A 12,782-nucleotide genomic window follows, 5' to 3' on the forward strand; every position below is an offset into this window, starting at 1 on the left:
TGGAATATATTGAGATTAATGGAAGAAGAATTACTCTCCTTTCATCGGGGCACATGGAATCACATCTTCATCTGTTTTGTAGAAGTTTACCTTTTAGTTACACAAATGGATTATTCTGTTTTGAACATGTTTCAGGGGCAAGTGGTTTTATAAGTCAAAATAAAAATAAATATTTTGTTTCATGCAAATCTCTTTTGTTTAAACATAAATGGGCTATAAGCCCTCAATGCAGCCCATTGGTTTTCTTATATTTTGTTCTTGTGATGACTTATACTGTGCCAAAACTGAAAACTCTTATCTCTATCTGGTCGATAATAAAAGGAGCTCATTGTGAACACTATCCACCCTAAAAGGTTGTTTTGTGGCTGTACATGAAGAATTGGAAATTGAATAAATAAGTGTATGTTTGTGTCCCTAGTCATGCATCCTAAATGTATATAATTCTTTCAAGATATACGTTTAATCTTTTAACTTATTAGTGGAGCATAACCACAAAGGCATGGTATGGTCGCATTTTCAATATGGTAATACTAGGGCCCAGCTAAGGAACAGGTGATTTTGAGTTAGTCTTCACTGGACCAAACTTGCTTTCCTTGTGCCATCAGTATCCAGCAGGTAGGCAGTGTGTTAAAAGGTGGAGGATAAAGGATTATTTTTTTTACATTTATATCAGATATTATCCCAAGCAAAGTCGGGTTCAATGTGGCTTACATTTGAAAATACAGTGAGACAGAATAATAGAATTCAGTTATATCATGGGAACAAATAGATGGATATGTCTGAAACATTCAACAAAGTTGAGATGTATTTATTTATTTTGTTGTATTTGTATCCCACATTTTCCCACCTATTTGCAGGCTCAATGTGGCTTACAATATTCCGTTATGGCATATATACCCAACTGGGCATTTAAAAGTTTGTCCTTTAACGATACCATACGTTCAGAAATCCATAGCCATTAGTATAGGCAGTTATTCAAAGATTATTATCACGTGCACACACCAGAAAAGGCATCCATCTCATTGCAGAAGTAAACAACAACTTCTACAGCATGCATCCAAAATTTAATTTTTATTTACTTAGTTCTATCTTCCAAAATGTCAATCAGCAGATGTACAGATCCGTATACTGCACAAGCCGGCATGTTTGAAAATACAGCGAGATGAATAAAAATGCTTCCAGCAATAAAGAACGACAACTTGGATGCAGCAGCTCATATGTTTACTTGCTTTGTTTTGAGTGTACGGGGATGACGGCCGCGCGGGGAAGGGGAAACGTAGATCAACCTAATTGCTTTCAACGTTTGACGTCTATTAAACCTCCTTGGGCGCCGGAGCCCCTCTCTTCCTCTTTACGTTGTGTGTCTGTCTTTACTGTCCGGCGTCAGTCAGTGTCTGTCAAGGAACTTCTGATGTTAGTACTTCTTTATAAATCCCTTGGAGGACAGTAGGACACGGTGAAAGCTTTTATTAACGACAACGAAAGAAAAACGAACCCCGGGGGGGTTAATAGGGAGGAGCAGGAGTACTAATTTCTTCTTTTATTTTGCAGTACGCGATAGTCCTTAGGCCGGCGCGGAGTCCTTACTTTACGACTCATGTGGCGGGGAAGGGAAAAGGAGGTTGAGAGTGCGAAAGAACCTCTCTCTTCTGAGTTGACGGGGGGAAGGAGTGAGACGGAAGCACCGCGGCGGTGTTACCTGCGGCTGCCTGTTTACGTAGTGGAAAATCATGATGAGGTGAGGGAGTGTGGAAACCAAAGCTTACTTTTATCGGTACTATGGATTCCTCCACCGTGAAGCTGAACTGTATAAATTATATTCTCTGCCATTTTCGGCTAGTGTGCAGGTGGGAACACCCTAAATCTCTTCAGAAACGAATATTCGAGAGGTTCATTTTGCTAGTAAGACAAGGGTATTAGAGTGCCATAAGTTAGGAGATAATATCTTCTCTCTATATATATAAAAGGCACCACCAACGTTCTAAATGAAGCCTCCAGCCGGAAGTGTGAAGTGGGAGAGATATCCGGTTTCCCCATGAGTGTCTGCCCCGCCCTCGCTCTCTGTAACACACACAGTGAAGGAAAACGCAGCAAAGCATGAAATCAAATCGCTCTCTCTGTAACAGTGAAGGACTCAGAGGGGGGAGGGGAGAAAGGGCAGAAGCCCTCACTATCTCTGTAACACAAACACAGCACAGCAGGAAACTTAACACTGAAGGACTCGACTCCGAGGGGGGAGGGGACCGAGAGCACAGGGGAAGGGAGAGAGGGCAGGTACACACACATAAGTACATAAGTTAGGGTTACCATTTTGTGTCCTCTGAAAAAGAGGACACATGTCACGCCCCCTAGCCCGCCCCTGCCACGCCTCATGCCCCGCCCCCACCACACCCCCTTCAGGTCCTCATTCCGCCCCTATTCCCCGCCCCCCCCGTCACATAGTCCCCTCCCCCTCTCTCACATACCCCCCCCTCACTTACTATCTAGCCCTGGTGGTCTAGTAGCGTCTTCTCTTCGGGGCAGGAAAGAGCCCCCTCTTTCCTGCCCGGAGCACTGCCTGCCCTTGCCTGCTGCATCCTCCTCGGTCTGGCTGGGGATTCAAAATGGCCACCGAGAGTTGAAGCGGCCTCGCGAGAGTTCAACTCTCGGTGGCCATTTTGAATCCCCAGCCAGACCGAGGAGGATGATAGACAGGGGAGGCAGCGCTCCGGGCAGGAAAGAGGGAGCTCTTTCCTGCCCTGAAGACGTCACTAGACCACCAGGGAACACGGTAAGGAAGGGGAGGGGACGGGAGACCAGACCCGCGGCGCCGATCGCCCGCCCACACGCACGCGCCTGCCCGCACCCGCGTTTGTCCAGAAATCCGGACAAACGTGGGTGCAGGCAAAATCCGCCGGACGCCCCGGACATGCCCTCAAAAAGAGGACATGTCCGGGGAAATCCGGACGAATGGTAACCCTAACATAAGTACATAAGTAGTGCCATACTGGGAAAGACCAAAGGGCCATCTAGCCCAGCATCCTGTCACCGACAGTGGCCAATCCAGGTCAAGGGCACCTGGCACGCTCCCCAAACGTAAAAACATTCCAGACAAGTTATACCTAAAAATGCGGAATTTTTCCAAGTCCATTTAATAGCGGTCTATGGACTTGTCCTTTAGGAATCTATCTAACCCCTTTTTAAACTCCGTCAAGCTAACCGCCCGTACCACGTTCTCCGGCAACGAATTCCAGAGTCTAATTACACGTTGGGTGAAGAAAAATTTTCTCCGATTCGTTTTAAATTTACCACACTGTAGCTTCAACTCATGCCCTCTAGTCCTAGTATTTTTGGATAGCGTGAACAGTCGCTTCACATCCACCCGATCCATTCCACTCATTATTTTATACACTTCTATCATATCTCCCCTCAGCCGTCTCTTCTCCAAGCTGAAAAGCCCTAGCCTTCTCAGCCTCTCTTCATAGGAAAGTCGTCCCATCCCCACTATCATTTTCGTCGCCCTTCGCTGTACCTTTTCCAATTCTACTATATCTTTTTTGAGATACGGAGACCAGTACTGAACACAATACTCCAGGTGCGGTCGCACCATGGAGCGATACAACGGCATTATAACATCCGCACACCTGGACTCCATACCCTTCCTAATAACACCCAACATTCTATTCGCTTTCCTAGCCGCAGCAGCACACTGAGCAGAAGGTTTCAGCGTATCATCGACGACGACACCCAGATCCCTTTCTTGATCCGTAACTCCTAACGCGGAACCTTGCAAGACGTAGCTATAATTCGGGTTCCTCTTACCCACATGCATCACTTCGCACTTGTCAACATTGAACTTCATCTGCCACTTGCACGCCCATTCTCCCAGTCTCGCAAGGTCCTCCTGTAATCGTTCACATTCCTCCTGCGACTTGACGACCCTGAATAATTTTGTGTCATCGGCGAATTTAATTACCTCACTAGTTATTCCCATCTCTAGGTCATTTATAAATACATTAAAAAGCAACGGACCCAGCACAGACCCCTGCGGGACCCCACTAACTACCCTCCTCCACTGAGAATACTGGCCACGCAATCCTACTCTCTGCTTCCTATCTTTCAACCAGTTCTTAATCCATAATAATACCCTACCTCCGATTCCATGACTCTGCAATTTCTTCAGGAGTCTTTCGTGCGGCACTTTGTCAAACGCCTTCTGAAAATCCAGATATACAATATCAACCGGCTCCCCATTGTCCACATGTTTGCTTACCCCCTCAAAAAAATGCATTAGATTGGTGAGGCAAGACTTCCCTTCACTAAATCCGTGCTGACTTTGTCTCATCAGTCCATGTTTTTGTATATGCTCTGCAATTTTATTCTTAATAATAGCCTCCACCATCTTGCCCGGCACCGACGTCAGACTCACCGGTCTATAATTTCCCGGATCTCCTCTGGAACCCTTCTTAAAAATCGGAGTAACATTGGCTACCCTCCAGTCTTCCGGTACTACACTCGATTTTAGGGACAGATTGCATATTTCTAACAGTAGCTCCGCAAGTTCATTTTTTAGTTCTATTAATACTCTGGGATGAATACCATCAGGTCCCGGTGATTTACTACTCTTCAGCTTGCTGAACTGACCCATTACATCCTCCAAGGTTACAGAGAATTTGTTTAGTTTCTCCGACTCCCCCGCTTCAAATATTCTTTCCGGCACCGGTGTCCCCCCCAAATCCTCCTCGGTGAAGACCGAAGCATAGAATTCATTTAATTTCTCCGCTACGGCTTTGTCCTCCTTGATCGCCCCTTTAACACCATTTTCGTCCAGCGGCCCAACCGACTCTTTGGCCGGTTTCCTGCTTTTAATGTATCTAAAAAAATTTTTACTATGTATTTTTGCTTCCAACGCTAATTTCTTCTCAAAGTCCTTTTTTGCCCTCCTTATCTCCGCTTTGCATTTGGCTTGGCATTCCTTATGATCTATCCTGTTACTTTCAGTTGGTTCTCTTCTCCACTTTCTGAAGGATTGTTTTTTGGCTCTAATGATTTCCTTTATCTTACTGTTTAGCCACGCCGGCTGACGTTTAGTCTTTTTTCCCTTTTTTCTACTACGTGGAATATATTTGTCCTGAACCTCCAGGATGGTGTTTTTAAACAGCATCCACGCCTGATGCAAGTTTTTTACTCTGCGAGCTGCTCCTTTCAGTCTTTTTTCACCATTTTTCTCATTTTGTCGTAATCACCTTTTCTATAGTTAAACGCTAGCGTACTTGATTTCCTAGTTTCACTTCCTTCAATGCAATATCAAAACCGATCATATTATGATCACTGTTATCAAGCGGCCCTCGTATCGTTACCCCCTGCACTAGATCATGAGCACCACTAAGGACTAAGTCTAGTATTTTTCCTTCTCTTGTCGGCTCCTGAACTAGCTGTTCCATGAAGCTGTCCTTGATTTCATCAAGAAATCTTATGTCCCTTGCGTGTACAGATGTTACATTAACCCAGTCTATATGCGGGTAATTGAAATCCCCCATTATTATTGTGTTGCCCAGTTTGTTTGCGTCCCTGATTTCCTTTAACATTTCCGCATCCGTCTGTTCGTCCTGGCCAGGCGGACGGTAGTACACTCCTATCACTATCCTTTTCCCCTTTGCACATGGAATTTCAATCCACAGTGATTCCAAGGAGTGTTTTGTTTCCTGCAGAATTTTCAATCTATTTGATTCAAGGCTCTCGTTAATATACAATGCTACCCCTCCACCAATCCGATTCACCCTATCACTACGATATAATTTGTACCCCGGTATGACAGTGTCCCACTGGTTATCCTCCTTCCACCAGGTCTCAGAGATGCCTATTATATCTAATTTTTCATTTAGTGCAATATATTCCAACTCCCCCATCTTATTTCTTAGGCTCCTGGCATTCGCATATAGACATTTCAAACTATGTTTGTTGTTCCTAAGTACATCATGCTTAGTACTTGACAGTATTAATTGGCAATCTTTTGTCTGATTTTTATTGTTATTTAAAGATACCCGATCTACTACAATCTCTTTTGCAACCTCACTATCAGGATACTCTATCTTCCCTGTTATGGTGATATCTTTGAAAGATACCTTATCCCGAACCATGCTCTTTTGAGCGACTGTCGGCCTTCCCCCCATTTCTAGTTTAAAAGCTGCTCTATCTCCTTCTTAAACGCAGATGCCAGCAGCCTGGTCCCACTCTGGTTAAGATGGAGCCCATCCTTTCGGAATAGGCTCCCCCTTCCCCAGAATGTTGCCCAGTTCCTAACAAATCTAAAGCCCTCCTCCCTGCACCATCGTCTCATCCACGCATTGAGACTCTGGAGCTCTGCCTGTCTCTTGGGCCCTGCACACAGAAGAAAACCTTGCTAGCCCCCGTTTCATTTGCATCAGAAACGGGGTTTTTTTACTAGTATACAGATAAAACACAACATTAAAAGAAAAATTGTAAATCTGGTCCCGCTAAGCTCTTTGGGGTGGGAACCCAGACCACGATTTACAAAAAGCATGGTGTCTGAGCTAGGCGTAGGCCAGGGCCATTATAAATCCGGTAGGCTGGCAGTTTCCTCCATCACCCCTCTCTGGCTGTCGGTTCTGTTCCACAAATTTCACTTCCACACTGGGTTTTATAAAAACAGTTCAACTTCTATTAACAGAAAAAAACCAATACGAACCATAGGAGCCGGTGCTGTGGGTGCTTGAGCACCCCCAATATTCAGAATATTCCTTGTATGTATCCAAGGAAGGATTATTTCCACTGGCCTTAGCACTCCCAATAATTTTGAAAAGTTGGCTCCTATGATACGAACAGTTCTTGTAATTGTTAGTCTAACAAACGCATCCAAATTGATAAGGGATCACGGCCCAGTCTCTCATCCGTCTGTCTTCTCGAGGTGTAGTACTTCCCACCCATCTCTATCTCCACCAGGTTGTCTACTTGCTTTGCTCTCGGGGTCTCCAAACCCTTTGCCCCAGAGCCCTCTGACTTTGCCTCAATGTACCTCTGCTGCTGAGCAGAGACAATCCATCTTTTTCTGCAGCCCCTGCTTCTTAGGAAACCCCCTTAATTTCTTGGGTCTCGGCCCCGGGGATGTATGCAGCCAAAGACCACACTCATTAATGCAAATGCTTTTATCTCATCTCTTAAGATGACACCATTTTATTAAGTCAGGAGGAAAGGTTACTGCTGAACCCCACCAAAGTACTGGACAAATCCAAAAAAGTAAGCTGTTTCTGATAGCTCCCAAGCCTAGCTGGACTTTCCTTCAGGAACTTACCCAAACCTCTCTTAAATCCTGCCATGTTAGTGGCTTTAACCATGTTTTCTAGCAATATGTTCCACAGCAATAATTATGTGTTGCCTGAAAAAAATGCTGTTTGTTAATTTCATGATGTGATCTCTTGTTTAAGCTTTGAAAGGTTAAAACAGGCTGAAGGTTCTATTTAAATGTTTCACTTAACTCATGATTTTATATTAATATATCTCCTCTCAGCAACTGATGCACAAAGGGGATCGCATTCAAATGTGATGCATGGATCCCCCTTTGTTCATTGCTTGCTGTTTTTGACTTGAAGCTGTCAAATACTTTTGGCAGTGGACCACCAGGGATTTTTTTTTAGTTGCACCAGAGGGGGGGGGGGTGGAGTCAAGAGAGGATCCAGTGAACTCCCTCTTGAGCCCCCCATGCAACTCAAAAAAAAGCTTTGTGGTGGTCCACTGACCCCCGCCTCTTTCAGTAAATCCCTGTTGCTGCAGTGGACCCTGGACCTCCACAACCTCAAGCGAAAAATCCCTGGTGGTCCGAAGCACCCTCTCTTACCAAGCAAGAATCTCCCTGGTGGTCTAGTGACCCCCCCCCCCCCCAATACCTTAAAACGGAGGCAGGAGCAGCACCTCTTGCCTCTGGGCCCACCTCAAAATGCTGGTGTCCAACCCCTGTCTGCTGCATTCTGGGATCCACTGGGCAGGGGCTGGGCACTGCCATTTTGCGAAGAGCTGGCCCAGAGGGAGGAGTTATTGCTCCTGCTTCCAGCAGGAGGGGAGAGGGTCACTAGATCACCAGGGAGAGTTTTGCTTGGGTGGTGGGAAAGGGTGCAGGGGGGGATCCGGACCACCAGGGATTCTTTGCTGAGGGGAATCAGGACCCACTGAACCACCAGGGAAGTTAAGGTCTTGGAGAGACGGGGTCAGGTTGGTGGGTGGGAGGAGTCTGTGAGTGATTAACATGAGGAGCTGTGTGTTTGCACTCTACAGACCTGCCATATGATTTTGTACGTTGAAGGTAGGTGTTCAGGTCTGTGCAGTGCTTGAAATGCTCATTTTAATACTAATGAGCTCCTTGCAGTGTATTTGCATAGGGTTCTCAGTAGTTGTTATGGGGAATGGTTAATGGAATGCAGAACCCCTTTGTGCATTAGACTGTAAATAACGCTTGCTTTAGACAGGCTACAACCCTTCTAAAGCAGACATTCCAAACACGGTAAGCTTTGTGCATCTGGCCCTCAGTCAACTTTCCCCAAGCTGAAGAAACCTAACCTGTCTAGCTTATCTCCTTTATTTTTGATGCCCTTGCTGAACCTTTTGTAGTTCCGCTAAACCAATGCTGCTCAAGCTTCTTGCGTCTCATGTTTTAGGCTGCAGCAACACCCGCATGGCATATCGTAACGAAGTGTCTGTGTAGTGCCTGCCTGGGTCATGACTCAAAACATGACACCATGACCTACAGTTTAGGAGGTGTGGACACAACAAGTAACTGTGCGGAGGCATAATGATATTCTTGGTTTTTTCTCTTATCTTTTTTTGGGTAATTCCTAATATTCTATTTGTGTTTTTTTGGCAGCCATAGCACACTGAGCTGAACATTTTAATGTGTTGTCAGTAATGACTTAAGATACTACTACTACTATTTAGCATTTCTATAGCGCTACAAGGCATACGCAGCACTGCACAAACATAGAAGAAAGACAGTCCCTGCTCAAAGAGCTTACAATCTAATAGACAAAAAATAAAGTAATCAAATCAATTATTATGTACAGGAAGGAGGAGGGTAGGTGGAGGCAGGTGGTTACGAGTCAAAAGCAATGTTAAAGAGGTGGGCTTTCAGTCTAGATTTAAAGGTGGCCAAGGAAGAGGCAAGACATAGGGGCTCAAGAAGTTTATTCCAGGCGTAGGGTGCAGCGAGACAGAAGGCGCGAAGTCTGGAGTTGGCAGTAGTGGAGAAGGGAACAGATAAGAAGGATTTATCCATGGAGCGGAGTGCACAGGAAGGGGTGTAGGGAAGGACGAGTGTGGAGAGATACTGGGGAGCAGCAGAGTGAGTACATTTATAGGTTAGTAGAAGAAGTTTGAACAGAATGCGAAAACGGATAGGGAGCCAGTGAAGCGACTTGAGGAGAGGGGTAGTATGAGTAAAGCGACCCTGGCAGAAGACGAGACGGGCAGCAGAGTTTTGAACCGATTGGAGAGGGGAGAGGTGACTAAGTGGGAGGCCAGCAAGAAGCAGATTGCAGTAGTCTAAACGAGAGGTGACAAGGGTGTGGATGAGGGTTTTGGTAGAGTGCTCGGAAAGAAAGGGGCGGATTTTACGGATGTTGTAAAGAAAGAAACGACAGGTCTTGGCAGTCTGCTGGATGTGAGCAGAGAAGGAGAGAGAAGAGTCAAAGATGACCCCAAGGTTTTGAGCCGAGGAGACAGGGAGAATGAGAGAGCCATCAACAGAAATAGCAAACGGGGGGAGTGGGGAGGTGGGTTTGGGGGGGAAAATGAGAAGTTCGGTTTTGGTCATGTTTAATTTCAGGTGGTGTTGAGACATCCAGATAGCAATGTCAGACAAGCACGCTGAAACTTTGGTTTGGATGCAAGGTGAGATATCAGGGGTAGAAAGGTAGATTTGGGAGTCATCAGCATAGAGATGGTAGGAAAAGCCATGGGATGAGATTAATGAACGAAGGGAAGAAGTGTAGATAGAAAAGAGAAGGGGACCAAGAACAGAACCCTGAGGTACGCCGACAGGCAGAGGGATAGAAGTAGAAGAGGATCCACCAGAGTGAACACTAAAGGTGCGGAGGGAGAGGTAGGAAGAGAACCAGGAAAGGACAGAGCCCTGGAATCCAAGTGAGGACAGGATATCAAGGAGTATGCTGTGATCGACAGTGTCAAAAGCAGCGGAAAGATCAAGAAGAATGAGGATGGAATAGAGACCTCTGGATTTAGCCAGTAATAGGTCATTGGAGACTTTAGTAAGAGCAGTTTCGGTTGAGTGGAGAGGGCGAAAACCAGATTGTAGTGGGTCAAGAATAGCATGTGAGGAGAGAAAATCAAGGCAGCGGCGGTGAACAGCACGCTCAAGTAATTTGGAGAGAAAAGGGAGGAGGGAGATGGGTCGGTAATTAGAGGGACAAGTAGGGTCGAGTGAAGGCTTCTTAAGGAGAGGTGTGACCACAGCATGTTTAAAGGCAGTAGGGACAGTTGCAGTGGAAAGTGAGAGGTTGAGAATGTGACAGATAAAAGGAATAAGAGCAAGTGAGATGACATTAAGAAGGTGGGTGGGAATGGGATCAGAGGAACAGGTGGTACATTTTGAGGAAGAAAGGAGAAGTGTAGTTTCCTCTATAGTAACTTCAGGAAAGGAGGAGAAAGAATGAGGGGAAGGAGAGAGAGGGGAACGGACTAGTGGAGGGAGAGGTGGCGAGGTAGAGAATTCAAGGTTTATCTTTTGAACCTTGTTGTGAAAGAATTCAGCAAGGGTCTGAGGAGATAATGAAGGGGGAGTTGGGGGAGGGGGCACCTTGAGGAGAGAGTTCAATGTGGTGAAGAGAAGTCGAGGATTAGAGCCAAGAGAGTTGGTCAGTTGGATATAATAATCCTGTTTGGCGTGTAAAAGAGCAGATTGGAAGGAGGTCAGCATGAACTTAAAGTGTAGGAAATCAGCAAGGGCCCGAGATTTCCGCCAGAGGCGTTCAGCGGAGCGGGTACAGGAACGTAGGTAGCGGATATTAGAAGTCAGCCAGGGTTGGGGTTTTGTGCGCCTTATAGGGCGGGTCATCAAAGGTGCAAGAGTGTCTAAGGCAGAGGATAGAGTATTGTTGTAAGAAGAAACAGCCTCGTTTGACAGACGTGGATGGTGCCACAGTAGAGAGGAGGTTTGAAACATGGGAGAATAGAGATGAAGGGTCAATATCGTGAAGATTCCTAGATAAATTAGATATAATAGGACGGGACTGGGAGGGAGGAGATTTAAGTGTGAAAGTTATAAGATGGTGATCAGAGGCAAGGAAACTAGAGGGTGAACAGTTGGAGGAGAAGATGAGATCAAGACAGTGACCATTTTGATGAGTGGGGGAGGTGGAGCATAGTTGGAGATTAAAGGAGGATGTTAAAGCGAGTAACTTGGAAATATAAGAGTTGGATAATATAAGAGTAAGATAATATACTATACAGTGCTTCTAGTCCGCAAACATCCAAACAGTTTGCAGTGGATTACATTTACACTTCAAACTAAAAAAGTCTGGTTAAACTCCATAAAATTTCTCAAATAGTCAGATTTTTAGAGCTTTACGAAAAATCAAATAATTCAAAATAATTATAATTTCCAAAGCTAACATGTTCCATATTGATGCAGCCTGATAATATAATGAGGAGTTAAATATAGATTTATATCTATGCTGACTTATAGAAGGACATTTCAACAACATTAAATTGAGTAATTTATAAGAAGAGTTCGAATCTAGAGTAAATTAACCTAATTAAGAACATAAGAAAGCGCCAACCCATTAATGGGCCGATGATCAGAAGGAAACGCAGGCGCTAGAGGCTATTAGCACCATATTAGTTCCTGTGTTTGCTATAGCCCTATGATCAGAGCCCCCAAGCACGTGAAACCACGTGCTCGCGGGCTCTGACAGCAATGAGCATGCAAATGCATGCTCAACAGTGCAAGTAGCATGCAAATGCATGCTAAACATATTCCTCAATGATCAGCGAGCAGCGCGCTGTCCGCGGCAAATCCTACACCGGCTCAGAGCAGGTATTAGAATTTGCAGACCATTGAGGAGGAATGGTGAGTCCTGTCCAGCATACAGTTGCATGCTAGCAGCCCCCCCCCCTAATGCAGCCACCCCCCTGCAGGAGCAGGAACCCTGACCCCACCCCAAACCAGTGACATGGGGGCTGGAGGTCCAGTGGACCTCCAGTCCCTCCGATCACCCCCTGACAAGACCAGGTGGGCCGTGAATCAACCCCCCCCCCCAACCTGGTGGTCTAGTGGCCCTCTTCCCTGCCCCCCGTACCTTTGTTGGAGTAGGGAGGTAGTACACTCCCTCTTCTTCCAGCAGTGTCACCTTCAAAATGGCCATACTCAGCCCTGCCCAACTCATCCTGAGTTGCGCTGGGCACGAGGCTTCACACCATGTAAAGGAGAAAGCTGGACCACCAATTTGGGGGCTTGATTTGCGGCCCACTGGGCCACCAGAGCTTTTTGGAGGGGGATGAAAGGGGGGACTTGTGTCGGGGAACTTGAGGTTCACCAGACCTCCAGCCCCGTGTTGCTGGGTTTGGGTTCAGTGAGGGCACTAGGTCATCAGGGTCTTGCTGTTTGGGGTCTGGTGGTCCCATGGAGCGCCAGCCCCTGTGTTTGACAGATCTGGGCTTTTGACAGCCTGGACCTGTCAAACAAGTGCAGGAGGCTCAGGCACAATCCTCCCGCACTTTACCCTATGATCAGAGATAATAGCGCATATAAATTTGCATACTATTATCCCTGATCATGG

The 12,782-nt window shown here is 46.0% G+C and overlaps 1 protein-coding gene across 4 annotated transcripts in view; it reads left to right on the forward strand.

Moving 5' to 3' along the window:
• Positions 1-1,328: 1,328 nt before the first annotated feature.
• The window catches only part of C1H5orf22 (chromosome 1 C5orf22 homolog), a 142,409-nt gene continuing 130,955 nt past the window's right edge, over positions 1,329-12,782 (forward strand). For 3 of the 4 annotated variants that reach the window (XM_030209181.1, XM_030209198.1, XM_030209206.1), the window contains exons 1-2: positions 1,329-1,413; positions 1,552-1,738. In XM_030209181.1, the coding sequence (XP_030065041.1) occupies positions 1,598-1,738 (141 nt within the window). In that variant the 5' untranslated portion in view covers positions 1,329-1,413; positions 1,552-1,597. Of the gene's footprint in view, positions 1,414-1,440; positions 1,457-1,551; positions 1,739-12,782 lie in introns of those variants that run through there. The other variant, XM_030209191.1, reaches the window with a different exon arrangement.

This window comes from Microcaecilia unicolor, chromosome 1 (assembly GCF_901765095.1).
Source record: "Microcaecilia unicolor chromosome 1, aMicUni1.1, whole genome shotgun sequence".
Classification (NCBI taxonomy): Eukaryota; Metazoa; Chordata; class Amphibia; order Gymnophiona; family Siphonopidae; genus Microcaecilia; species Microcaecilia unicolor.